This window comes from Colletes gigas, unplaced genomic scaffold, assembly GCF_013123115.1.
Source record: "Colletes gigas isolate AHSC1104 unplaced genomic scaffold, ASM1312311v1 Colletes_gigas_Sc00008, whole genome shotgun sequence".
In the NCBI taxonomy this organism is placed as follows: Eukaryota; Metazoa; Arthropoda; class Insecta; order Hymenoptera; family Colletidae; genus Colletes; species Colletes gigas.
In genome coordinates this window covers 989,599-1,017,063 of record NW_025106637.1, presented here as the reverse complement: position 1 = coordinate 1,017,063, position 27,465 = coordinate 989,599, and the positions used below count along the sequence as shown (strand labels likewise).

The 27,465-nt window shown below is 44.3% G+C and overlaps 1 protein-coding gene across 1 annotated transcript in view; it reads right to left on the bottom strand.

Moving 5' to 3' along the window:
- Positions 1-5,944: 5,944 nt before the first annotated feature.
- Positions 5,945-27,465, bottom strand: part of LOC122396828 (igLON family member 5-like) — a 67,886-nt gene continuing 46,365 nt past the window's right edge. The window contains exons 3-6 of the mRNA XM_043395529.1: positions 23,733-23,905; positions 8,233-8,388; positions 7,052-7,385; positions 5,945-6,459 (exon numbers count right to left, since the gene is read on the bottom strand). Of these exons, the coding sequence (XP_043251464.1) occupies positions 6,320-6,459; positions 7,052-7,385; positions 8,233-8,388; positions 23,733-23,905 (803 nt within the window). The 3' untranslated portion in view covers positions 5,945-6,319. The remainder of the gene's footprint in view (positions 6,460-7,051; positions 7,386-8,232; positions 8,389-23,732; positions 23,906-27,465) is intronic.

The following is a 27,465-nucleotide window of genomic DNA, read 5'->3' as shown; positions in this document are numbered from 1 at the left end:
TTTTCAGCGAATTATAATGGAATTTTTTTTCCATTCTTCCTCTAAAGTCGTCCTGCAGCTTTCTTTGTTTGTTATATCGTGCTGTCTGATATTTCGCTTGATATAATTCCACGCGTGGACCAACGATCTCAAATTGTTTCGTTATATAATGATCATTCACGAGTTATATTCGTTGTAAGCTTGAAGTCTTTTTAATCTCGTCGCACATTTTCTTCATACTTTACCTTCGCTCCCCACAATTTCTCGTACGTATTTTTAGGGTGAATAAAGCATCAGCCACGAATAACGTTGAACTTTACGGAATGAAATTTCATTGAACTTTCGTAATTTTAATTGGTCGATAAATAAGAGAGTTTGCAACACGATAACGAGCCCATGGATGAGCACTTTCTGAACAGAGGCAGCCATATAAAACCACAGTTAACCATTTAATATAGCTCGGCTGTCTCGTGGCAATAACTGTAAGGCCTCTCAACTATAAGAGTTGCAACGAGCTTCTGCTGAATTTTTGAGGGTTCTAAACTTCTGTTATAACAAGGCAACTCTCTTTTCGAAAAAATCCTCGATAGTGGTATATTACGTAAACTACGTAGATGCAAAAGGAACCCTCAATTTTCGTGAAAATTTTCAAGAAAATTAAATTTTCGCTCCCGCGAGCACATCGGTCCAGCGAGGTGACCTATTGTGAATTCCACAGGGTTCACCGGTGGTCCACGCTTTGAGTAAGTCCGCTATATATTTCCACACTATTTATTCATCGTCGTATGGAGCCGTAAAAGGCGCTTGTTATTACGAGAAACGGTAGAAACACGGTTTATCATACGGACATAAACATCTATGACGCTTTTCAGACCGGGAATTTTTATATATTCCTTCTTTGTTACTTTTACTTTCCATATTACCAGCCAAGAAAGCATCGAAATTTTAATCAAAGCGGAAAAGAATTGAATTGTTTGAAAAAGAAAACGAACAAGCGAATTCGCTGTTTTTCTAAACCGAACGACAACGCTTCGGGGATTGAAAATCGAATGTCTAGACGCTTCGTATATGGTGCGTGATTCGCCTCTCAATAATTCTTCAATTTTGTCTCCGAATGGAAGAGCGAAACGTTAGAAGTTTCAATTCTCTTACCTATCGGGGAAACGAAATCGCTTGTAAATTCTCTTTCTGCGAAAAGAGTACCTATTTTCGAACGCAGAATATTACCTCTCGCGGCACTGCTGCAATTTCAGACGTACTCGATCGCTAATACATTATGAAACGTTGCAATTGATAAAATTACATGGAACGATACACCTCCGTACGCGTTAATAGTCGTTCGAGGCGGTAGGGGGTACTTTATTCGCGTTACAATTCTAAAACTGATTAAGGCTTGATAAACCTGAGCGTAGACCGTCGCGCCGTAAAACCGTGCATGGTAAATACCATTCTATAAAGCGACGGGCTTCTCTTTTCGCGTCCATCAAAACATGGAAATGATATACGCACGTTACTTTTACGCGTTTCCATTATCGCAGTCGCGCTGAAATGGAAATGCTAGCGAATTAATAAGGTTGCACGATATTAATCTCGACAGCCTAGAATTTTTCATGTCACGTAGCAATTTTCTGCTTCGCACGCTTCTATTTCCGAAACTGTTCCATTACGTGCTTTCCGATACCGATATTGAATTTATCTACGTTGAGTTTGTTCGATACAAGTAAAATGTAATTTATGGGCTCGACGACAAGACATCAATTTTTATTTAAATTTATGTATCTTATTACGCGCGAAGTATATGATTTTGTAAAATGTACTAACAGTACTTACCTGCCGCTGTAAATGCCAAACAAGATTCAATATTTAATTCCGTTCGAAGCACGAAATTATCAGAGCTCGGTGATTGTAATTGTTTATATAATTGTCAGCCTGGAGCGTATCCGCTTCGAGGCGAGCGACGTAATAAAGTAATTTGCACGCAATTATAGCGATGGTCTACGGTATTTACCAAACAACTCGAATTACGCCTGCTATCGATTGACACGCTCCTACAAACGCGATCTAATTACTGAAATTCTCTAGATACATACTTTACCGGTATATTTTTCCCCCATAAAGTAAAAAATTCGCGAACGTGCGAATTAATTGAAACGCGAAAGGGAACGTTTCACTTAGCCGTAATAATGATCGAGGCGAAAGGTCGCCGCTACGAAGCATCGCGTGAGCAGCGTTTTGCTCTTAGTTTCCGTCACCCTTGAACAACGAACAATAGCACGGAGATACAACCGCATTCTCAATTATTCTTTTGCATCTCGTCACGCAACTCCGTTGGCAGGTTTATCGTCACGTCGAGCTGGCACCGGTGTGTCGGTGAACACGAGGTCAGATTGTCGCGAACGGGAGCTTTCGTTCGCCAGTTACGTACGCCTCCATGTTTATGTCCGCGGGATTGTGTTCCGCGAATATGCACGAGACCGTTTATCGGATTTATAGCGAAATCTTAAACTGTCCCGACATGGGATTTTGCTATCTGATCGAATCGTCGGTGACGCTTCGTCTATAGGCCTTTGCAAGTAAACGAGACCGTTTTTTAACAAATTATGTGGTACTGTGCGTCCGCGAGAAGTTGGCTAGATTGGTCTTGTAACTGGTTCATCGACGGTCCACGGTCAAAGTGTCAGGAAGGAATAGGGGATGTTCTAATTGAGCAGAAGTATTCCGCGGGTAATTTTTACGGCGCGAGAACAATGCAGGCAACGGGGCCAAGATGTGGCGTCGCTTCGTGGTTCCACAACAAGTACTCGAAGAACAAGACGCCTTGCTGCTCGCAGAATTACCCTGTTACGTGTGCAAGCTCGCGGAGAGTCGGGAGCACACTTCTTCTTTGAAGAAATAGCGAACTTTCTCGAACGCCTCCAACTCTGTCGCGTCTCTCTCGTCTGTCAGTCGTTCTCTGCGCGTCCCTCGCCCTGTCCCTCTCTTAGCTACCACCCCAAAGAGAGTTGCGCATAGTTGGAGCATCGCTTCGTCTGTCCCATCCCTCTTCTTCTTTGCTCGTACGTACAGGATATATAGTTGTCCCTATGAAGAGCTTACTACTGGTACGCACCGACTCTCATCGTGGATTAAGATCTCCAAAATTCGCTCGTGTTCAAGATATACGACCCGAAGCGAGTCGGGTCGCTGCGTCGAGCGTACACACGCATACACTAGCACACACTTTGCCTTCTCTGTTACGAGGAGAGTCTGGAAAATTAAGATACGATTAAAACATCTACGAAACTGTCGTTGGGAAATTGCGAAACGCGCCGAGGCAAAGAATTCGAGAAACTATGAAGAGATTTCGGAATTTTTAAATTAAGATCTGCAAGGAATTTCGACGAAACCAAATTTTATTCGAAAAGTTTGTTCTACCGAGCGCCAGATTCCGGGATAATGGCGCGGAAATATTAAAATGGGGCGCGTTGTACATCCGGGACGAGTCGTGTTCACGAGAAAGATTCAACCGGACAGGAGCGAGACCAGGGTTGAACGGTCTTTGCAGAGGAAGTCACGGGGCCGTGGCACTTTATTGCAGTAGTGTTTCAATTTAGCACCCGTTAAAAGAGTTTTGGTGCTTTTATCGCGAAAGTTCCGCGCGGCCAGATAGAAAATAAGGCAAGAAAGCACGGTCGAGTCGAGCAGAACGAGGTTAGAGGACAGGCGGCGAGGTCGAACTCGGAAAAGAGGAAGAAATGGGATAACACGGTGCCGTGCCGTGACGAGGCACGAAAGACGAACTCGCGCCGATTAACACCTGCCCGCGAAATTAACTTTCTATTGTACTAATTGCCCGGGATATCTCATCGTCGGTGTTCCAGCTCGACGTTCTCTGAAACGACATAGTTCCGGCCGCATATCGAGCGCAATTCCTGTGCAATGCGAGCCACAGTAGCTTCAATTTCACTCGTCTCGTTGCAATTACGATCAGTCATAATTTTATTGTACCATAGAACGCGATATTAGCTGTAGGAATCGGTGGTCAACTGCAAAATTTGTAGAAAATTCAGTGCTTAGGATCGATCGACGTCGTTGGTGAACGAATTGCTCGTCCACGATCCGATCGATCGTCGAATGGCGTTAATGCGCGGGGGAAACCGACGACTGGGAATATAAGTGCGATTTTGTGTCGGACGAATCTTATCGATTAATTGCCCCCGGAGTTGCGCTTCTACAAGTTGGCGGTATGGTATGGGGATAATGTTTGGGGACCGACGTCATCTAGCCCCTGGCGAATTTCGATATTTCTCCGGCCAAATTTGCGGTTGAATTAATCCGTTTTAACAGGAATCCGGGGCAAGATAATGCGCCGGGTCCCGCGATAACTGTTCGCCACCGGCGTGTTAAAGCTCGCGGAAAGTTCGAAGACTTGGAGAGATATCCGCCGCGGAGCGAACGTGTACGTTTATCGGCCGAAGCTATTCCGCAACTTTCGCCCCGTAGTTTCCCGAAATAAACTTCCACCCGACGCGACGTTCGTTTCACGGCGAACGTGCTACTTTGCATTCAATTTCCTGTCTCATGGTTTACCTATCGAACGGAGAAAACAAACGATAAAGTTGACTCGACAAGTTTCCTATCTCTTTTTTCGCCGGATTCGAGGCATTCCGCCCTCGTTCCGGGCAGACATAAAACAGTTCTCGCGAGGAATCGGTGGGGGGCCGCGAGTGAAACGTCGATCGCAGGTTCACGATTAATGTTTTATTGAATGTATAATTAGAATTTAATATTTACATTGACTCCATTTAACTCGGACGAGCGACGTCGACGATCGCGTACGCGTTAAACTCGAAACCTGCGACGAATCTCCGCTCGTGATCGGAATCGATTCGTTGTATCCTGATTTCTCTTGTTCGGAGAAATCGTCGAACGTATGGGAGATTCCGGGGTAGCGTCGCGACGCGTACGCCGTCCGTCTCGAGTTCACGCAGCAACTTATATCCTATGTGTGTGCACAAATACAGGGTGTTCCGATTTAATCTTCCCCGTTTGACCAAATTTTATACCGTGTTTCGGAGATATCTCTATTTTTCATCCAATAGATCTTCATTTTTTAATTTGGCTATGGTGCGAAACACCAGAAAATTGAACGACCTGTAACGTGGGAGTCTAAGGAGAAGTAGGGCACGAACGGTGGGACTCGAACTCTTGACCCCAAGATTGATGAACAGACGCTTATCCAACGAGCCACCATCGATTTCTTGGTGTTATTGATTCCTTTTCTGTTCGAGTACGAGGGACCAGATCTGACAGTAATGTCTGAGTTATTCGAGGCAACGTTGCATTTAAAATAAACAGAGATCTACGATAATAATAACGACAACTTTGTACAAGAAGTAATATTTTCGCCTATTAATTTCTTCCAAATTTAAGAGTGACATTTTTTTTAACACGTTGATTGCTGTTTAACCGGAAAAGGTAGCCTTGAAATCCCGAAAATACCACGGCTTGGGACAAAACCGCACCGACCGCACGATATCCCCCTGTAATCACGTTGAGTTTTATCCGAATCATTTCCCCGAATAACCAGTAGTTTGGGAGGTAATCGCGTGGAAAGATTAAACCGGTACGCCCTGTATGTGCGTGCTTTTCACGTACGTAACGAATATATATATGTATTTATACATGTATAATGCACGTACGAAGAAAATGATTCACTCACCACGCACACCAAAAGATATCGACGAGTGAAAACTCGTCCTCGAGCCGGGAGTTCCCACACGCGACAGAAAGTAGGACAGAAAGTGGAAGGAACTTCCGGTTCGTACGAGCCTCTCGACGTCACATTCTCTCACCGTTCGCAATACCAACGTATCTTATCGCGCGGAGTCCTAGATCAATTCCAGAACAAGAGGATAATCGTTATTCTGAACGCGTCCACGGTCTCTCGAGGCAAAGAAATTGTCAGATTAAAGGGATTCTCGGGGGCCGTATAGGGCAGCGGAGGAAAACAAGTGTTGAAAATAAAGGTCCTGGCCCGGCGAACGAACCCTTTTTAGGAGGGTGCGCGAGTCCTGGGGTCTCTCGCGACAGACACCAAAGCCTGGGGAACACAAAGTTTGCGACGTGCACACGAGGGGGCCGCGAGGAAGGCGTCGATTCGTAATTTTCACATTTTAGAGTTCACGTACACGTACACGGACGAGTCAGGCTCTTCCTTGTGGGCTCGAGTCGGAGTTATGGATGGAAAGACGATCCCCCGAAGATCCGCGCGATCCTCGGAGTCGTCCTCGTGGAAGAAGGTGGACCGGGCTGCGGCGTCGCGACTAACGACGCTCGTTCCCGCGTGTTCAGCGGCGATTCACGTCGGGTAAAGGCTGGTGAAACTCGGTATCCTCCAGCTGACGGTCGCCAACAGGGACACTAAAAAGTTGCTCGCCAGAATCGCTGGGCTAAGGTTCCTTCTGTCGCCGCCGTGCATCGCCGCCGGTTTCTCCTCCTCTGAAACCAGATTAGAAACCTCGATTTTAGGAAATCAATTTTCAAGCCCGTTTTTTAAAGGTTGTAGACTTTTTAAAAGATTGCTGGATACACGAGATACAAAATGATCTTCGTAGTTAGGGGTCGCTGGCCTAGCTGGGGACCTTGAGAGAGGGAGAAAAGAGAAGCTCTCGAAAAGGAGCAACGAAATGCCCCCGGGGGGCGACTACCGCGTTTCAAACGAGGTCCAACCGCTTGCATGCTGCGAGTCGAAGCACGAGACCAGACTTTCCTCGTTACTTTGTCTCTCTTTTGCGACATTCGACGTTGCAGTCCGATCACGTGCTCGACGATCTTCAGAGACGCTGGGCTCTGCTTGTCGTACCCTTCGCTAGCCCGGATATCTATTAAACCTCTGAAATATCGTCGCTCGTTCGCGGCACCGAAGATTTTCTCCGTTTCAAAACTATATGTAACCATCTAGAAGTTCGAGTACACTCCATTCGCGTCGCTTTTCTGTTTTATTTACTATTATTTGAAGAATCCGTAAATTTTCTAATTTCCAGTAAAAATCTGGATAATTCTCGGAGGGGATTAAAGTGATTTCGCTTACCTTCGATCACGTGAACCACCACGTATGCAGGTTTCGCGTTGCTAGGCTCGCACGTGTAATTTCCTCCGTGCGACGGCTTCGTTTTGTTGACCATTAAAATCGATCCGCTCTCCGTCAGCTCGACTTTCACGCCCGGCTCCTCGTCGTAATTGATCATTCGGCCCTGACGATACCAGAAGACGTAAAGGGGCGATTCCGCGGCCGCCATCAGTTGACACTCCAGCCGAAGGCTCGAGCCTTGCTTCACATGTAAATCGGGCGCGCCAGGTATGATCGAGTACGCTTCCGTGATTTTCAAGCGCACGAAGTTCCGTTGCACCGGATGCGACGTAACCTGAAATTTCGACGCGACTAGTTGCTTCGCCAGAACTGCGGCTTGATTATCGCGTATGCTCCGCGGCGTGTAAATTTACGCCGCGGAATCGTCCTGGAAGACCGTCCTAATATTCTATCGGAAATACTACACGCGAGCATCTGATAGGGGAAGCTCGAGTCACCGTTCGGTCTTCTCGGTGAAAATTCACACCTCGTTATTGTAGTAGTAACTCGTTGACTCGTTCAAGCATCTATTTTAGCTTCCATCAATTTTATGCAGTTTTAAGAAATCAACTTTCTTTACCCCTGAACTAGACAGAGTCCTTAAAGTTACTCGGAGTGCTATTCTTATGGCACGAATGAGAGAAAGTCGATAAATATTCAAGGAGAGATTCACTTTTACAACGACTGGCTTGGCAATATTTAATTCAATAGATCGGGTTAGAGGTTAAAGACACCTTTGATCTTTTCTGACCTTAAGCTCCTATTGACCCGTATTACCATTATTGGAGATGACATTTTAGGTGATATTTTCGATACGCCGCGCGACCGAAAATGCTCGGTTAATGCGGTCAATACGTTTCGTCAATGGGATACGAAAGGAGTAATTAAAAAATCGCGACGCGGACACGCGTGCATTTTATTCGCGTAGTCGGAGCGCGCCTTCGTTCTGTTTTCTGGCTTTGTGCGCGTAGAAAGAAATGTTTCATAAAAGTCAAAGCAAAATTGCGTCGTAAATTTAGTATACGGTCACGGTTTTACGGCCGAGTGAATGATATGCATGGCAGAATGTTGCAGGGGAGCGAAGCTGTATCGCGGCAAAGAAACGCGCCTTTTATTGCGCGTGGATTCATTGTTGAGTATACCTGACACTCGTATATACCCGCGTCCTGCAGAGTAACCGCTCGTATCTGAAGTGCCCAATCTTTACTCGAATGCATTGCGACGAATCGATTGTCGATCGAATGAGTACTAGTGCCGACGGTTAATAATCGTCTGCCGTTCCGCTTCACCCATGTGATCTGCAACAAAGAAACAAGCAAAAGTCACGATGAAATTGGTACATCGTCTATGAAACGTGCTCGAGTAGAACAAGATTGCTTTGATCCGTGCAGAATCATGTCTGATAATCGGATAGTACACGGTGTAAGGCGCGTTTCAAATAATTTGGGCCTGTAAACGAATCGTGGCGAGATACGTGTTAAAAGCATTTAGGCCATTTACGGTAACAATGTATAGGAAACAGCGCGTATTATATCAGGCAATGAGAGCGGGAGAATAAGCCACGCTTGCATCCAATATTAATTACGGGGAGGCCATTAGCGTACCCTAATTTCGGGGCAATTTTCATTGCTGACCGTACCGACCGCCAAGCTTTACTCAATTTGTCGGACATCCGTCTCTGCGTTGCCGTATCGTCTCAGTATTCCTGAAACTACCGTCTTGATTATGGTGTGTCGAATTCACTGCCGATCTAATTTCCTTGCGGCGAGTATCGCGTGAATTTTCATTCGCGCGGGGTCCATTTCAGGTTCGTTCGAATTATTTATTCACACGTTCACGAGCAACGGGGGTTATTTACAATAAACGTTTTAATAAAGTGTCGATCACCGGTGGCCGAAACGTCATTCACTTTGAAGTTCATTGTTTTGCTCGATTCAAAAAACCGTTATTGCGGAACAAGTATTGTTACGGGGAATACGAAAATGCACCTTCTTTTTTGTCGTCGTCAACGGGTTGTTCAAAAATTAATTTCTAAAAAGTCTAGTAAGTTTTCGTGTTCCTACGCCCTGGCGAAAGATCACACGGCATCGGTATTCTTTCAGTTGTTCGTTACACGAACGCGCAGATTATGGAAAAATGAGGGAAATTGACTTTCATACAGATTTCACGAGCATGCGAGTCAAGCTCGGCTCGTGCTAAACTTGCGGAAGTCCGCGTGCATGTTGGAGTACACGCCACTCGTAATACTGAAAGCAGCAACGAGTTTCCCATGAAACAGACGCGGCTCGACTGCAAATATGTATATCAAAAGTCTGAAACTCGCGACGAGCCGCGCTCCGAATTTTCGCAAAGCTCACGCGTCACCGGCTTCTATTAATTCTGTCGAACGGACGAGCAACGCCGACGTCCATTTTTTGTTTCCCCCGGCGAAACGACGATGCCGATGTAATTCGATATTAATTCGTTTCCACAACGGTCATCCTATTTAATTCGTGTTTATTTCATTTACCCGGCATCGCATTACGATTCTACGATCCGCCACTTTATTCTCTGATAAAATAAACCAACCCTTTGACACGAAACGGCTCGTGAAATTTTAATTTGAAAGTTAATTATTGATACACGCGTTTATTATTTTAGCAAACGTGAACGAAATGCACTCGTTTTCTAGGTAGCGTCGAATATCCGTGTAAATGAGAGTCGGACTTATTCGAGGATAGACCCAAGAAAAAACTATATCACTTTCAACATACCCTTTCGATACGAGGATTGAATGTATCAGAAAATAAAATCCATTTATTTATATTCTCTCTGTTCGGAGCTAACCTGACCAAAACCGTTTCCTCTCGCGTGTAGTATGTTTAGAATTTATGTCTTCGGCTCACCGTTTCCGCCCGTAAATACGATCGTTTAACCCTGTTTCTCGATGGATACGGTTGGCTCAACGTGACACAAAGGTGGATCTTACACCTCTGTTCTCAAGTGTATAATGTCTTCCACTCAGATGCACGTATCTACGCAACGCGATACGCCTTAACTCTGGATTCCATGCCAACGACTCCCGCAGCACGCAAGTTGGATTCCTTCTGTCCATTCCTGTCTTTCGCCCCATTAAATTCTCTGGTTCCATCTCGTGAGTTACGCCTAGCTATTTCATTATCATACCCGCTCTTATCCGCCCGATTCAACTATTTGGCCTTTCATACACTCGGTTCAAACCTTCGCCAAAACCATCCCTTTTTATTTCAAATAGACATTCCCGAGACGTTGTTATTATTGTATTATCTCGAAAGGAATTACCATTTTCATCCCTCGAAAGGCACGATCGAACGTTAAGCAAGTCTCACGGTCGGCGATTCTCGATTCGTGTTTGCGCTTTAACTAGCTGACTCCTTCGTCTTCCGCAAGACGCTCGGAAGTCGGATAATAGACGTTCCAATCAGAATTAGACGCGATCGTTATCAATCAATCTATCCCTGGTTCGTAAACCGCCTACAATGACCCGCTTTAATGCTTAGCCCGCTTTAATCGTAGTAATTACTGCGATTCCATCTAATTCGTCCAAAGGAAACTAGTTCCCAAGGATATGACACTCCAGAAACCGCCATAATCCTGGATGCTTCCTGTAATCCTGGATTTCACCTGAAAAGGTCCTATCTCCTTGTGCCTTCGTACGATTCCGAATCCAATATTTCGATCGAATACACACAGCTAGCTCGTGTATATGTGTGCACCCGACTTTCGCAGTTGCCAAGCTGCTACGAGTTATCGAGAACTTTAGTTTCCCTCGATCAGCAAGAAGTTATGCGAAGTTTGTCCGTGTCTTTCCGAATACATCGGACACGAAGTTGAAAAGGCAAAGACAAACTCTCGACAGCCAGCCCCCAGTCGTTTTAATCGACATCGTAGCCAACCGAATTAAGTGCAGGTTTGTTTGCTACTTTCGTCGTGTCCACTTGCTATATAATTCGGTTAGCCTAGCAAGGAGCTATCAAATTAGATACGCTTCATCTCCAGATAACCGACGTAGAATCGAGTTTTCTCTTTCCGCTTCTTCCGCGTAGATCTTTCCTAGCGAAAAGAACATATATTTTTCTTTGTAGAGTGGAGAATTTCAATGATAGCCGAATTAATTGCGACGGTTTCTGGCCAGTGTCCCAATTCAGCATAATATATTGCCCGAGGAGATCGTGGCTGATATTCGGATCTATTAAAGCCCTCGGCGATATGCAAATCGCGTACGACGCTAAAACGCCGACTTCATTACGCGACCCCTAATTTCCTTTGACATTGTTTCAGCCATTGGTCTTCTTAGACGCGAATCGGGCAACTGATGTTCCGAGAATTCTCGGGGGAAGCTATTAAAGCGCTCTCCAACAAGAAAGTCTTTGTATAACGCTACCTGTACGTACAGTGCACGTGCAACGAACGCAGATGTGGATCTACACGCAAACCCGTGTAGCTTTTCGAGGGGAAGTGGCACTACCAACACCGGTGAAAGCTTAATTGGAAACGACTATCCACAGCATCCTCTCCTCTAGCTTCACCCCCATTCTCCATCCTCCATCCTCCATTCTTAATCTCTCGAATGGGAATTGCCATGAACTCGTGGAGTATGTCTCCTCCGCGATCAAGGGATAACGTTATGGTCGCGTTTCGTATCTGGGCTGGATCTTAACAAACTAGTTCGGAGAGCTAAGAGCCCGTTCGACGGCGCCATTATAGCCGGTGGGACGTCGCTGAAATTTCGCTTCGGTTGAATTATATACTAATTATGATAAGGTTTCCTTGCTTTGGGGGAACAAACAACCGAACGCCAGCGCAAACACGTTACAGCTTATTCGCTGGTTAAACGATTCTTTAAATGTAATTATACAGGGTGTTTGGCCACCCCTGGGAAAAATATTAATGAGATTCTAAGGCCAAAATAAGACGAAAATCAAGAATACCAGTTTGTTCATTGAGGCTTCGCTGAAAAGGTGTTAATAAAATTTGTCCACAAATACGAATTTTTTCCTCGAAAGTGCGTAGGATTTCGGGGGTATGTCTATTCACCAAAAATGATTGAAATTGACCTCCGCAACCGAAAATAATTTTTCCAGATCGATTTGATAAAGATTGAAAAATTTCAGTGAAACATATCAACGGTATGGTCAGACATTGCATTTTTCGGTAATGAATTTTTTTCTCGAAATTGCGTAGGAATTCGAGGGTATGTCTATTGACCAAAAATGATTGTAATCGACCCCCGCAACTGAAAATAATTTTTTTAGAACGATTTGAAATTTTTTTTTTGCCGAAAAATTTTCCGGTCGGTATGGAACTTTAAATATTAATAACTTCTTAACGAAGCCTCAATCAACAAATTGGTATTCTTGATTTTCGTCTTATTTTAGACTCTAGAATCTCCTATTCAAATTTTTACCAGAGGTGGTCGAACACCCTGTATACGGGGATCCCACAGAAACGTTTACACAATAAAAAAGTCAAAGCGCGATTTTATCAAATATTTGTTGGTCGAGAAGAATCGCTTTGCAAGCTCGAATCGAGTGGCGCATTGATTCCTTCGTTTTTTCCCCGAATAGTTGTCGAATTATCAATATTTATTTTTGAAACGGTTTCGGACGCGAATGGAATTTTTGATTTAAAATTTAACGATTTCGCGATGGACAAAGCCGCAAATACTTTAATACAGTTCGCGACTCGAGCGTAAAATAAAACCACTATCCAATTACGCTGAAACAATTACTATCGTCGCCCGACGCGCGCTCCACATAATTCGCTCGGGAACATTGAAAGTTCAGCCGGTTATCAGGGGAACGGTTTCAAAAGTATTCCAGTAACGAGGAAAGTTTTCTCGCTCGCCGTTGAGAAATCGCGTACACGCATACACGTACCAGCGCGAACAAAACGCATGCGGCCACGTGCTGTGCGCATTACGATCGTCGTAATTTCGGGAAAGCAAATCCCTTTCAAAGGGTTCAGGACGAACATGACCGGCGCGCGGAGCTACGAGGATATTTCAGCTATTTCACGGTTCCTCGAACGACGAGTCTTTCGATTATTCGATCCTCCCACGGTTCAGGCTTCTATGCATCCATGAAATCGACGAAACTGTTGCAAACTTGCGATTTGGGAGCGGGACAGACATCGATCTGAGAGATTACACCGCCGAGACTGCTTTTTCGTTTTAGCATTCATCTTGCAATCGTTCAGGTTCCACCTGAGAATCGATGTCGAGTCAGATACGATTTTCTTAGACAACAAACTCGCTCATAAAGACAGAATAGACAAAATAAGACAGAACGAAGACGAAAGGAGGCGATTACTGCACACGCGCTTAGCCGACTCTCGTTCCACGGACGCTTTAATTTCTCAAAGTGCTTATTGTGTACAATGTTTAATGAGGTCAGCTAGATAAGTATTTGTTCAGCAGCCCTGCGCAATGGTCTTCGCGAAACAGTGGTGGTCGAACGAGAATACTCCTCCGTAAGAACCATTGTGTAGCAAAGTTTCCGGAGGTCATTTTATTACCTTGTGCTTCATCCTCTTTCCGTAAATTCCAGGCTCGAGATTTCCTTCGTGTCTGTAGACACGTTGGGCATAATCGTTTCCTACGTTTAATCGTTTAATTGCCGAGTAAGGAGGTGAGAAATGCCTTACGAGATAATGCTCGTGTACTACAATACTGGCTGTAGTGTGTTTCTCTTATCTAACGACGGCGCTGCGGGGATTACGCTGACAGCGTAAAACGCGAAGGCGCTCTAACGGCAGATGACAGTTATGATCTTTACTGCACACGGTTCGGCACTTAACGTGTGATTTACCACCGTTGACGTTGTGTCGAACCCTCGACTCTCGTTTCGCGGTTTTCCAGTAAATCGGCGCGCATTAACCCGTATACATTGAATAGGAAACGACAGATTTATGGCACGATAAAAGTTACTTTCGCATTCGGCACCGGGCAGAAAGTTGTACGCGTATTTTGTAACGTCGATTCGAATCGATTCCGACGCATCCGTTTTCGACATTGTCTCGTTTTCCGCGCCCAGTAACCTTCGAACTCTGTTACGGCTCGCGTGTCCTTTAACGTTTTCCAACTATAAATTAGCGTCCCGAACGTGACGTCGGGTATACGTACATCGATTTTATCCGAAACAAAACAGTGGCTCCTCGTGCACAAACATTATTATGTTCAATGTTTTCGAGCGACGCATTAAGCCGTGCTCACGCAACGAATACACACTGTGTACAAATTAGAAGCACACACTGCATGCAAAGTTTGTGTACACATTGTCGAAAGCTGCATCAACCGAATCAAACTCTACACTCGCATTCTAGTGCAATACTGGGTACGTTGGTTACGTTATATTCAAAGTTTATGGACCAGTCAAATTGCTAAAACTTGCTCCTATAATATTAAACGTTCACGAAGATCCTGCAGTATTGTGCGGATCGAGCTTGCAAAGCTAATCCACGAAGACAAATTTGTTTCGCGAAGAAAGGAAACCAGTTATCCGCGGTAACGTTTCAATGGAAAGGAAGCCCCGTTCGGACGATTTAACGAATGGCCTTTATTTCATTATACTTTTTAACTGTTGTTACGAGAGCAAGCGCAACTCCGGCGTGGTAATTCGGAAAAAATACCCTGGCAAAGTTTGCCGGATAACGAATTAAGCACAAGCCGCGGAGTTCTCGCGTGCTCTCTCAAACGCGAATAGTAGTTCTCTGGAACAACATTAATCAACGTTACTTTGACCGGAACCCACTTAAGGCGTCTGTTCCTGGAAATTCCCTCCGGAAATCCGGCCATGGATTTCCCGTGATCGAGCAAATTATTTCCTTCCCGTAATCTTGGGATGTTGCGTTTGTCTAATGTATAGATAAGGGTTCCTTAGCCACCCCCATAATATTATTGCACGCAAGAATTCGACCGTAGATCCTCCTCGAATCTCGGAGCAGGAAGATCTTGCTCGTATCTTCGCTGACGGGCGCGTTCAAAATTTTATTGCTTAAAACTCGTCGAACACAAGCGCCGAGATCGATAAACTCCTCGTGATTTCAAAATATCTATACCTGTACGGTTGTCGACGATTGACACGCGCATCCGCAAACAAGGAGCTCGGAACCGTCAACTTTCCTTCGGGAGAAACATTTTGTTCGCAAAGTTTCTCGGTCGACGCGTGCCACGCGGTTTACGGTTCGCTGCTTCCCGGGAATCGACTTTCGAAATTGTATTTCACAGACAATCCGACGTTTCCACTCTCCTTTTTCTGCGGTTCGGCTTCTTTATTTTCCCGTTCGACGTCGTAAGTTGCACGCAATTTCGCCAACTTTTATTGTCCGTACCTCTTCTTAATTTTCACTGCTATAGCCGTAGGCCCACGGTGAAACGTTTCTAAACTTTCAAGACGCGTATTTAGAATATACAAAAAAAAAAGTTAAAAAGTGCTATTTAATTTTGGACAGAATCGAATGATACAGTTGACGAATATCTGTTCCTTGTTTGTGTGTCCAAGCCCCTTCAAAGCGAATGTTTAATGTGGTGTAATTCGAGCGACTTTGATATATGAATTTAAACTGTGTTCAAACGCTGGCGAAGTATCTCGTAAAATATGTGTAGCATTCGGTAAATATACGACAAACGAACGTACTACGCAGAAGTGGTTTACAAAATTTACTTCCAGAAATGAATCACTGGAAGTCATATGCAAAGTAAACAGTTTCGGAATAAAATGCGGGATGAAGTGGATGTGGCAAAGACGCAAAGTTGCATCAGAGCAGACTCGTGGTTCGTTTATCAACGATGTTTCCCAACGAAATGGCCTTTTCGAGTGTAATTCAACCCCGAATCAAATTATAAAGTAAAACTTGAGATGAACGAATGAGAAAATATAAAAGCTTTTTATCATTTAGTAATTGCTTTGTACTAAATAAATTGAGTGAAATAAATAGGACGTGTATCTATGGGCGGCGAAATGTCGCTATATTAAAAAATGTACTCTTCCGCAACTTTCGTCCCCATTATTTTAGTCTCTAAGCACGGTTCTGCTTGTTTATTTGGGTTAACTCGAACGAGCCCGTTAACTGGTTAACAAATGTTCTCGTCGACGGCGCGCGAGACTTTCTAAACCCTCCGTCGTTATTTTCTACGAGCCGAATAACGCGAGACGCAACATTATTTCGAAATTAATATCTGGGCGACCGAAGCTCGTTCAAGTTCTCGCTTCTAAGGGCGTTCTTCCGTTCTTTTAACCTTTCCCGTGGCCTCGTTCGACCGACTCGCCTCCTAAGGCAACACCCCTTGTTTCTCTGTCTCCGGCTCGTACACAAGACATAGTAGATGAATCATGTTTTATTCATGCGCTCCGCCGGTGTAGGACCTACCGACAGTATACTTGCACCCAGACGATGGACAGAGAGTGTTTTACATAAGTGCCCGTAGGTTCTCCAGGTTTCTTCCTACTTTCCACGATGAGAGTTCACGGAATTCGTAATGCATAATTCGACAGCCAATAATGTGGTGCCGCGATACAAAGAGGCGACGAGATCAACGTCGAATTCCCAATGCAGTTCGGGGCCAAAAGAGCCTCGCCGCGATACATATATATTATTTTATAACAACAAGAGTCATCCGAGTAACTAAAAACAGTATTATTTTAATTGGCATTGCGCATCCGTGCTCGTGATATCGCGAAATGCTTTTATCGGAACGCGAAAGAAGGTGCAGGCTATTCATCGTGTAAGTAGATTATGATTTCTCTCGTTCCCCTCGAGGGACTGTTGCGTAGTAAAAAATTTACAGAAGATAAGTAGATTTCCTCGGAAATTCTCATAAATAACTTTTCATTGGATATTCCGAAGTTTTTCGGTACCTTTGGTAGCATCTGTGCATCAAAAATATCGGCAGGTACGTTTCCCTTTGATTTCTTCGTTCGAACGGTTGCAAACGTAAAGGAAACTGCGGAAGAACTTAACGAGAAAGTAGGAATGAAACTTGGTGGCATTGTAACAGCTCAGAGAACTCGAGACGTCCCTAACTGCGAGTCACTGCATCCAAGTAGAATAAGTAAGCGACTAGTCGGACGTCGTATTAGAAGTAGCGCGGACTACCAAACGGAGACCGGTCAAACGAATAATCGTCGTCGTTAAATTATCCAACGTAGAAGAGACCTGTTCGTAGCTTCCTCGATTGGTTGCCATTACTCGGTTCCATTCAACTCGACACTGCGCTTTTCCTTTCATCGTATCTGAGAACCCGAGTACTTTCAGTGTCGTAAAACGTAACCGTAGATTAATTTTCCCACCGAAGATCCTGAGGGAATCGGTCTGTTCCAACGATGGGAAAATGTATTATACACAGCGCGGCCTCTGTTCAAGGAAAGACTTAAAGCTTTGAAAAGCGTTCGAACATAAGACCGTTTCACCGAAGAATTACCAGCTCGATTCGACAAGAATGTATTCCTTCCTACGAAAAGCATATCGAGTATTCCTTCCAATACATATATATATATATATATATATGTATATCCAGGGAATGAAAATTTCTCGAAAATCCGCTCGACCTGATCCGTTCTATAAAGAAATCGTTCGTCGCCGCGACGCCGAGCGGAATTTGATTCCGACATCTGGCTTTCGACGCCACCGGTATCGAACGAGACGTTCCAGCTTCCCGGCGTTCTGTGTACACAACCCGGATTTTCTGTCATTCCTTTTCTTCCCTCTGGTTTTTTTCTCCCGCCGGGAAACTTGAACAGAGCACCTGCTACGGTATCGGTTTAACGCCGAAACCCCGTAAAATATTCTGAAATATTCCCGCGTCGCGTATACCCAGCCAGAAAGAAGGCAAGATGAACGGGAGAACGGGAAAGAAAAGAGAAAACGGGAGCGTCGCCGGAGACAGACCGGAAAGAAAGAAAGATGACGAGGTCGGTTCGACCCGTTCGGAGAAAATATGAGATTCAGAAGTCGAAGCTATCGAAAGAACCGCGTTACCATAGTTGTCGACGATGATTCCGGACCTACATTTGCTTAAACAGTCTCTTTAGTTCCAAGCAGGAAATTTCCTCGAGCTTGTGAGTTTTTTTCACGGACAACCATTCGACCATGTTCCTTTTCGTCTTGCCAAGCAATAGGAATTGCCTCGAGTACGATACATTTGTAATACTCGAAGCTGCAGGATAGTTTAAGAAGTGAAAATAGAAGTTTTCGTCGTCTTCCACCTAGATGCAACCCCGAAACGCGAAAGACAGAGCGGGGTCGATCGATGAAGCGCCGTTTGCAAAAGTATCTAGCAAAGTACCGAATGCTTTTTCAGCGTTCCGGAACACTTAACCGTGTTTCATCGGTTGCAAGAATTTCGCGAGCAATCCGCGAAGGAAGAAATATAAGGGCAAGAGAAAGAACGGGGGCGAAAGGATCGCGGCGAGCGGGAAGAGACGGGGGTGGACAATTTGTCTAAAAGTTCGGGAAGGTAGGAGGAAAATTAGCGAGAGCTGTGGCCGAGCTATTTGTTATAGTGGTGGCAATAATGCTTCCCCCGGCTCTCAAGCTCTCGCTCGTAGAACTTTCAGTCTTGGTGATAATTAAACTTAATAGCGTTACGCTGCCACCGAAACCGGAAAAATTCACCGGCGAGGAGCTGCAGTTTCTGCAATAAAAGACTTGCGACGTTTCATGCCGAATTATTTCTCGACACCGTTTAACTTTCTTTTACGATTTTATAACAATCAACCACGTTATCGTTGTTCATTTAAATCTCAATTGCACATCGTCAATTGCACATTGTAAACTAGAATTACATCCGATGTGTCTAAGAAACGATGAAATTTGTTTCCGACTGTTGGAATCGAGAGCTTAATGTACGTTTCTGTCTTATTCCCAGTTTCTTTCCAAGAGGAGAGTCGTAATTCTAAAATAATAACTCGTATTGTAAGAAAACAGAGAAGTTGTCGGGAGCGTAATTGCACGTACCGAAAGAAGAACAAGAACTAACTTGATAACGATCGAAAAGTACGAGACGTAGTAGATGTTAACAGGCAGTCGGAGGAATATAACAGCACGTTTCGTAATGAAGCTGAGAGTTGAAGTATAATAATCTGAAGCATAATAATCGCCGTAGCTACCGAGGAAGTCTCGCGTCTAAGAAAGTTAGGTGATCCCAGAATTTGGAACGGCGATGCATTATCCGGACTGCGAAATTTCGCCCTGTCCGTAGAAAATTTGCGAACGTACACGATTCGCCCGCAGCGTATCACAGCGTGACACCGAATAACGGGTCGCACATGCACCGTTCTCTTGCACCCTGTGCACTCATACAACCGTTCGAAACGAACAACTTCCGGAGTGAAATATACCGCGCCTCGAAACCACGACAATTTTTGCAATCCGCTAGGATAATATTAACAGGCGCCAAATGTTCGGAAACTAGCGCGACCTCGAAGGCAAATTTTCACCGCGTTCGTTCATCTTGCAGGAAAACGCATACATATAAACGATACCGTGGATGTCGTTAAGTTATTTACGTTTCCCTTGAAATACCTTTATTATCCAAAGTTTCGATGCAACGAAAATAACTGTCCTTCCTGGCCGCATTCTGTCAACGCTATTGATAGAATCGAGACAAGTTCTGCTATAACTAATATACCCTATTTATGTCCCAAATTGGTATTTTTGTATCGGAACCTTCTGTACAAAATTTAGATCGTTGGTATTCCATTTTTTAACGTTGAAGGCATAATTTATAGGATCATTAGGAAAATTGCTCGCGAATGAAGTAAAATGCAATTAATTGATTTTGAATTACATGGGAAGGACATACTCCTTGATAATCATATTTCGAGCATACGAAGGCACACTACGCGATTACGATATCTGATTGTACTGACTGTCAATTATTGTCATTTCCATTGAAGTAATGAGGTCATATTGCAAGCACTCAGCTTGCAATTGATGATGTGTACTAATATCCACTTATACGATGCAAATAATCTAAATGCAAACTGTAATTACGAATGTGAATATTTTCTATCTTGCGCTGGTAGCTAATTAATAATCTAAATGGAAACCGTAATTACGGATGTAAATATTTTATATTCCATCTTGGGTAACTAATTTGCTTCGATAGTATATATATTAATTTGAATACTCGATTTAATTTTGATACGCGGAGGATATTAAATTCGCCGTCAGCGTTGTAGAGTAAATTTTAACTCTCTTTGGGTTCGTGGTACGGTTCTTAATCACGAGTAATTAAAGTGAGATTTTAAAAAATGATATAAAGTAGAAAATTAGATTTCTTGCTCCGCATTAAAGGTGGAGTGCTTTCTTTTTCACGGTACTGTAGTTAACTATTATTGCTCATGCAATATTAATATCAACACGGTATCTTTCGAGATGATAACAACCGTGCAAAATCTGTTAGGGTGAATGTATGATAGATGAAGACGACTTCACTGTGGTCTACCACCATCGAAGCACTGCTGTATTTTTTTCTAAAGCTTCGTTTCGACTCTCGCGCGTGATTCAAGCTACGGATAACAAGTTTCTGTTCGCGCAGTTAACGCGACAGATACTGGGAAATAAATGCTTCCGATGCCGATGCACATCGAAACGTGTCAGCGAGCATGAACGGTTAGAGCCTAGTCGAGCCGAGGTGAACGCTACTTCTCTTCGATTCGTGCTATATTTACCGACAAGTGACGGAAAGCACGAGCCGGAGCCACACCATGCGCAAGTCACTCAGAGTCTCTGCAAGTACCGCGTCAGACTCGCCGAATGACGCTCCGGGAAAAGCCGATTTTAACGTCAGCCAGTCAAACTTTCCATAGTCGCTGAAACCCGCTACAAATCGATAATCGAGGAATATACAATTTTTTTTTTCGTGCCAGGCTTTCGAGAAAATCGATTTTGTGCCGTTCGGGTCCAACTTTGTTAACGCGTCCGACCATACTCATTATTTCTACTTGTTTTGGCCCCCGCAAACACTCGCCGGCGATGATGCTCGTGTTACTCGTTTTTCGTAGTTCGTATTATCGTGTATCTGGTCCGAACAATATCATTGGCAACGTTTATAAACAATAATGCTAGTAGAATGACCGCACACGCGAGCTAACATGTCCGTGTAGTCATTCGCGCGCGAACCAAATGAATTTTCAAAATTGATTGTTGCCAATACAAAGCCCCGTGTCGTCGCAATATGCCCCGTACATTTAAACAAACTAAACTATATTACGACTGATTGAAACGTGATTCGCGTACACAGAAAAAAATAAAATAGTACGAATTCGGTAAAGTAAATATTTAAACGTCGATATGTGCGTTCTCGTACGTAGTTTGTTGCAACACCGTTTGTCCAATCTATTAATTTTGCTATTCATACTTCGGTATTCCTTGAATATTCTATATCTGTCAATCATTGGAAACGCCACTCCATATTCCAATCACTTGTCTGCCCATTACTTGTAATTTCTACTTGTTTCGAGTGTAAACATTGGCATCGAAACGATATTATTTATTTTCGACAGCTTTTAGCTAATTGGACGACATTATGGTCGACGAAAAACAGATAATAGCACGTAACAAAACAAGTAGAAACAACGAGTATTGGTCAGACACGTTCGAGAGTCAATCTCACGCGAATCCCACGAATAATTAAAATCAATTTTCCCGAAAACGGAGCATCATACGAACCATTTTCGATTCACTTTTCCATGCAGATTTGCCATATTGCCACTTTCATCGTCGGCCAACGGACACTCTGAATATTCTGAATAATTTTTCATTCGGGATCGCTTGCTTAGGCCATTGTTACGCTACGACCAATTTAACGCGAACCGACCATCGCTAGTGGCGTTGGGCGACCACGTCGGCGGTGTTTTGTTCTGGGGATCTACATCGATCATAGTAATTGCTGGTCATCTGTTTGCTCGACGTCGTGCGATACTGGTTACGATCGCCAGCTTCCACGAGATCGCTCGCAATTCAACCACAACCTAAGCAAACGAAATTGGAGTGTAAATCTACAGGTGTTGTCGCTGTAATTAGGGTCGCAACTATAAAATTTGTTAATAGTTTGCATCTTCGGGACTGAGAGGCTCTGATATCTGGTCGATTTATCTTCTTTATTTAGACCAGGATCTGTCAGCTGTCAATTGAGTAGGCAGCTGTCCATTCTAAGATCGAAGCACAATTGACATACTTTTTCTATTTTCTCTAGACAGAGTTAATCGAATGTTACAAATAATTACTGGAAGAATCTGTCGAAGGATCCCGAGTTGACTTCTAACTGACTCCTCGCGTGACGTTCGATTTATAATTCCCTAAATGATTGACCGACGGTTCGTTCGCGAGCTTTTCGCCGACGTAATAAGCGATGCAATTCCAATCAATTCGAATACGCGCAGAATCCGGCGCGCGTTTCGTCGCGACTCGATCGCGGCGCGAGGCTCTCGAGGAAATTGAATTTATAACTCAAAAGGAGCAATTTCGAAAATAGATTGAAAGTTTCAGAGGCAATAAACTTACAGTTAGAGGAACCCGACGTGTGTATCGCGGCAATCTATCGAACAACACCGGACGAAACTTTGCTTCGCCGGTGTTCCGCTTTGATGTTTGTTCTTACCGAGTTGTTCCACGGGAACAGTTCGTTTTGGAAAACAAGTGGTTTTGCACGCGTTTTATTTTTACACGGTTTTTAGTACGCTTCCGCGGAAGCAGCGTTACGTGCTTCGCAAACTTTCAACCGGGCAAGATGAAGGAACGCTCGTCCGGAATTAAGACCGGGTTTTCTTAACGAATAAAGCAACTTTGAGACCCACGACAGCGATAGAGAGCAGTAGGATCGCTAACGGGTATCGCGAGCATTCTCGTGGTCGAGAGATCGTTAAATATGCCACGTTCCTCTCGATTTTTAAGATACGAGAGACAGTTATATTAACTAACCATGAAACCCTTTTCTCCCGACTGCTTCGTATGTGCCGTTTGGCAAGCGGAAATTAAATGAAAATCGCTCGACCCGCTGCTCTGACGGGAAATGAAAATTGAATGGTCACGAACAGAGAGACAAAAAGGGGATGGCTTATAGAATACCGATACATATATGTGGGGAAAAAAGGGGGCCAGCGTAGGTGTGTACGAATGAAAGCAGAAAAGAGCGGAACGCATACGGAAGAAACTCAGGATTTACTATCGTTTCAATTTCTACTGGAAAAATGAAGTTTTCGCTTGTCGATTTTCCAAACCGACGGTATTATTGGTTACGTTATTACATCGAAGTGCTCGTCGTATTATTTCCATCGCTCTATGGATTTCGCTCAAACTGGATCGCAGCCGGATACCTGACTGTCGCTATTTTCATTTCCCCCGTCTCGGTTTTATTTTTTTCCCCCTCGGTCGTAGCGAGTTCTGCGAAGTATTCGGGAATCGATATCGTTGTCAAAATAATCCCCGAGTAGAAATGCAACGTGACCCGCGTCCGTGTTTCCGCTGGCAAAAAAAAGTATCCCGTGATCCTAAAGTACCGGTAATCCCGAACATCGGTATGGCTGTTAAGTTGTTGAAAATCAAGAAACGCGTTGAAACGTAATTTAATACATTTCGATTAATAATGGATCTGAGAATTGTATCGCGTAACGACACTTACGGTTCCAGCACCAGGGTCGGTGATTTTGCAGGGTAAATTGGCGGTACTTCCGCTTTGCGCGAGGACTTCCTTGATGGGACCCTCGATGACATCGTCACTTTTATCTTCGGAGCCCTTCACCGGCACCACTTTGTTATTGGCGCTTAACGATCGTTGATGCTCCGCCTGGCTCCCTGGAAAAAAAAAATATCGAAACCATGTACACGAAGTGTAAATAATGTGCAGCGTTTTATGTACTGCATTAGCGACGAGCAACCTTTCGTTTTTCGACGGGCTGAAATTGAAAACCCAATAATCCGCGCGGGCAGCTGCGACCGTAATTTAAAAAAATCTCGTTTATAGATTTACGAATTTATACATTCTCTTAGTTGATCTATCGATTCAAACATAAATATACGCGCAATCACCAGCTGTTGTCGTTTGAAAAGCTCCATTATTAGATTTTAATTGACGAATTAATTTAACAAATTTAACCTATCGAAAGTTAGATTTCAAAGGTATCTTAAATTTTGTATTCGTTGTTCACGGATGAAATTTGCATGAATCTGCGTGGCAATAATAATTATTAGTCATTAATTATATTACTTGGCACTGATAGGGCTTTGGTTTCTCGATTTGCACAGCACTTCAATGTAATCGCGTGTATCGTACACATAAAGGGTTGGCTGTGATTTATAATTAGCTACATATACACGAATCGTCCGTGACTGTGATACCTTGTCATGATAGTGGAACTAGTGGAATTGTTCATCGTTAAACCGGATAAATTTTCAAGACTGTCCGGAAGCACCAAAAAACGACGGTAGACACGAAAGCTCCGAAAGCTGCTAGCTCTAAGGCCTAAGCAAAGCTACAATCGGAGATTAAGGATGAATTCTGTGGTTCTTGGTTGGCAATGGGCACAATAGCGTCGCGGGGTCGAGAGGAATTCTCTCTCGCCTCAAGATTAATGTAACCCTCGTCCCAACGATAACGCATAACCCGGGTGCAGCGTAAGTGGCTTAAATGAATAACTTAGTCAGGACAATTACGTGGCTTTGGTCCGCGTTTACTGCAACCGTGCTGTTACAAATCTACCGGGGCTCCCGCGGGAATTCACTTTGAAAACACTTAAACATCCAAAGCGTTTTCCAGGTATCATTCCCAGCGTCGATTGCTCCGGCGGCCGCGTATCGATTGCGCTTACGCTTACATGATATGCGCATATCTTTCCCTGAAAATACGGGTCGGGATCGGTTTCCGCGAAACCGGCAATCGAACGTTACGAAAAGTCTTTAAAAATGATTAACGACGCTCTTACGCGTTACGTTACGTTAAGTAACACCGAGACTGTGAATTACAATCTGTCTATGACGGATGTTTCGAGCGCATTTCGGTCGTCAGCCTCGATTGCGTTAAAATGCAATAAGTCGCGCGCGCGCTCGAAATTCGCTCGCTGCATAATAAGATTCCCGTGGATGCATACTCGGGGCTGGTTGTTGTATAACGTATAACGAGCCTCTATTTATCCCGCGTACTTGAGCCGTGTACACGATGAAAACGTCGGCAATTAGCTCTCGTTACCCTGCTCGGGGCTCGTTCGACGGTTCGTTAAACCTGACCTGCTTCTCCGAGCCCGCGAATCGTCCCGCTCACGGGGACCAAACGCTCAAGGAGGGATTTCGTCACGTGGCGGGCTCGGGATCGCACGCGAACGCGAACGTGGCCGCGGAAACGGCGCATGTGCACGCGATCGTAGATCGAGCCAGCGGTTTTCTTCCGAGACGACCGGCTTTGTTCTTTCTTCCGACAGTTCGGCCTAGATTCGCGTCTCCCCCCGGAAGCACCCGCGATTTATTGCGTTTTTATTGGCACCGTCGCGCACATTCGACCGTATAATTTCCTTCGACTCCGCCCTCGGAGTGCCCGGATAATTGAAAAGTACACTGGCGAACGTCTCCGACTCGGTTTACACGCGCACTTTATCGATCTCTTGTTTGCACACTCCCCCGCTGTTTCTACACGACCGAGTCTTAATTGTCCTTCCGTGGAATCGAGATTAGCGAACGTAGGACATTTTCGAACAATAACTCGAGGGCGTTGCTCCGCGCTCAGCCCTCTGAATAATTTCTATGAAGGCAAAGTCGTTTCCGGCTTCAGCCTCGTCGATGATACTTAACACCCTGGTATTTTATGCGAGCCCCGGCGTGTCCTGTCGCGTTACGAGCTCCCTCGGCCGCTGAAAGCACCTTCTCGTTCGGCATTATCGTCTTTTTACGATGTACACACCGATATCGGCGAGGTACCGCCGTGTGCGGCCCCTGCGACGTACTTTGTAGCCGCACGTGTGAACGGACAATGCACGGTGCTCGATAAACTCGCAGCCAGCTTTTCCCTGGCTGCTACGAAACCACCCCCATGGAGCCAGACGGTGTCGCCGATATCGACTTTTAGAGAGCTTTAAAAAAATCTCTCAAGGATCGCGTAAACCCTAGCAAGCGTCACGGAGATGTTTGCGTCCCGGTGGACACCAGTTCCCACCTCTCTGCATCCGACAGTTGCGTACGTAACACCCACCGAAATGTCGCGCGATATATTCAAATTCCAAGGGGAACAACTACCGACGTACCTCGAGGCTGGACATTTTTTTTAACAAACTCCCACTCCCGTTTTTCGAATATAATTTCAAAACACCTCGGGTTTCCAATTTCCGACGAATATTTTTTACCGTACAATCAACGTAAATAAATGAATATTCATCAATGACAAGCTTTATAAAATGTTCTTTAAATGTTCGGGAATATAATTAATTGGAACCTTCAACAATGCAAACAAAAGCTTGTATTTTTACCTGTACTACTAGTTACCATGTCAAAATCGTCGTAAAAAGCGAAATGTTTCCTGGATTAAAACTTTGACAGCAACAGTTTCGATGTAACGAAAAATGTTCAAACGATTTTGGTTTGATATTTTAGTCCAGTATTTTATACGTGCACAAACATCACCGCCATATGCATTCAAACTTCCATCATAAAACAAAGTTGAACGACTATCAAGTTTATTCGTATCGCGATACTTTTAATTGATATTTGACTTCCGTCAAAAACAACGAGAAACGCGTACAAATTTTTAGTAATATGGACCGAGGCCTCTATTTCTCTTGAATTTTGCAAAAGATTGCGAAAGTTAGACGATTTAAAAGGGATCCGGTAACGATTGCCAACACGACGATGGAACGAAAACCGATATATTCGGTTTAACGTTACGATAAAACACAATTATCCGTGGACACGTTCCAGTAATTGCTCTTTATTTATATTTTCCGATAACGCGATGAGGGATCTACGCGCTCGCGGAGCACGAAATCGAGTTTATGGCAGCTGGCTCTGAACGCGTCAATGATAACGAATCACTGCGTCCTACAGTCGTATCGTGCACTGTACGTTTTACGAGCCTTAAATCCTTGAAAGTGCTCCTCTCGCTAATACACTTGCAAGATGTTTAAATCATTCCGATCCTTGACGAACAAAGGGTTGCTCGGAGGAACGACAGAAGTATCAGATCTGGGAAATCTATCGCGTCGGAAATGAATTTGCATCTCTCTCGACGCTGTATCAAACAGAATGTAAATCCCTATAACCAACGTCGAAACAAGAATGCCCAAGTGCGAATAAAATCATGGAGAATTGGTCGCAAATCGGGCGCGACTCTCGAAATGGAATCGTTCCAGGATTAGTGGAATTGCTTAAAATTA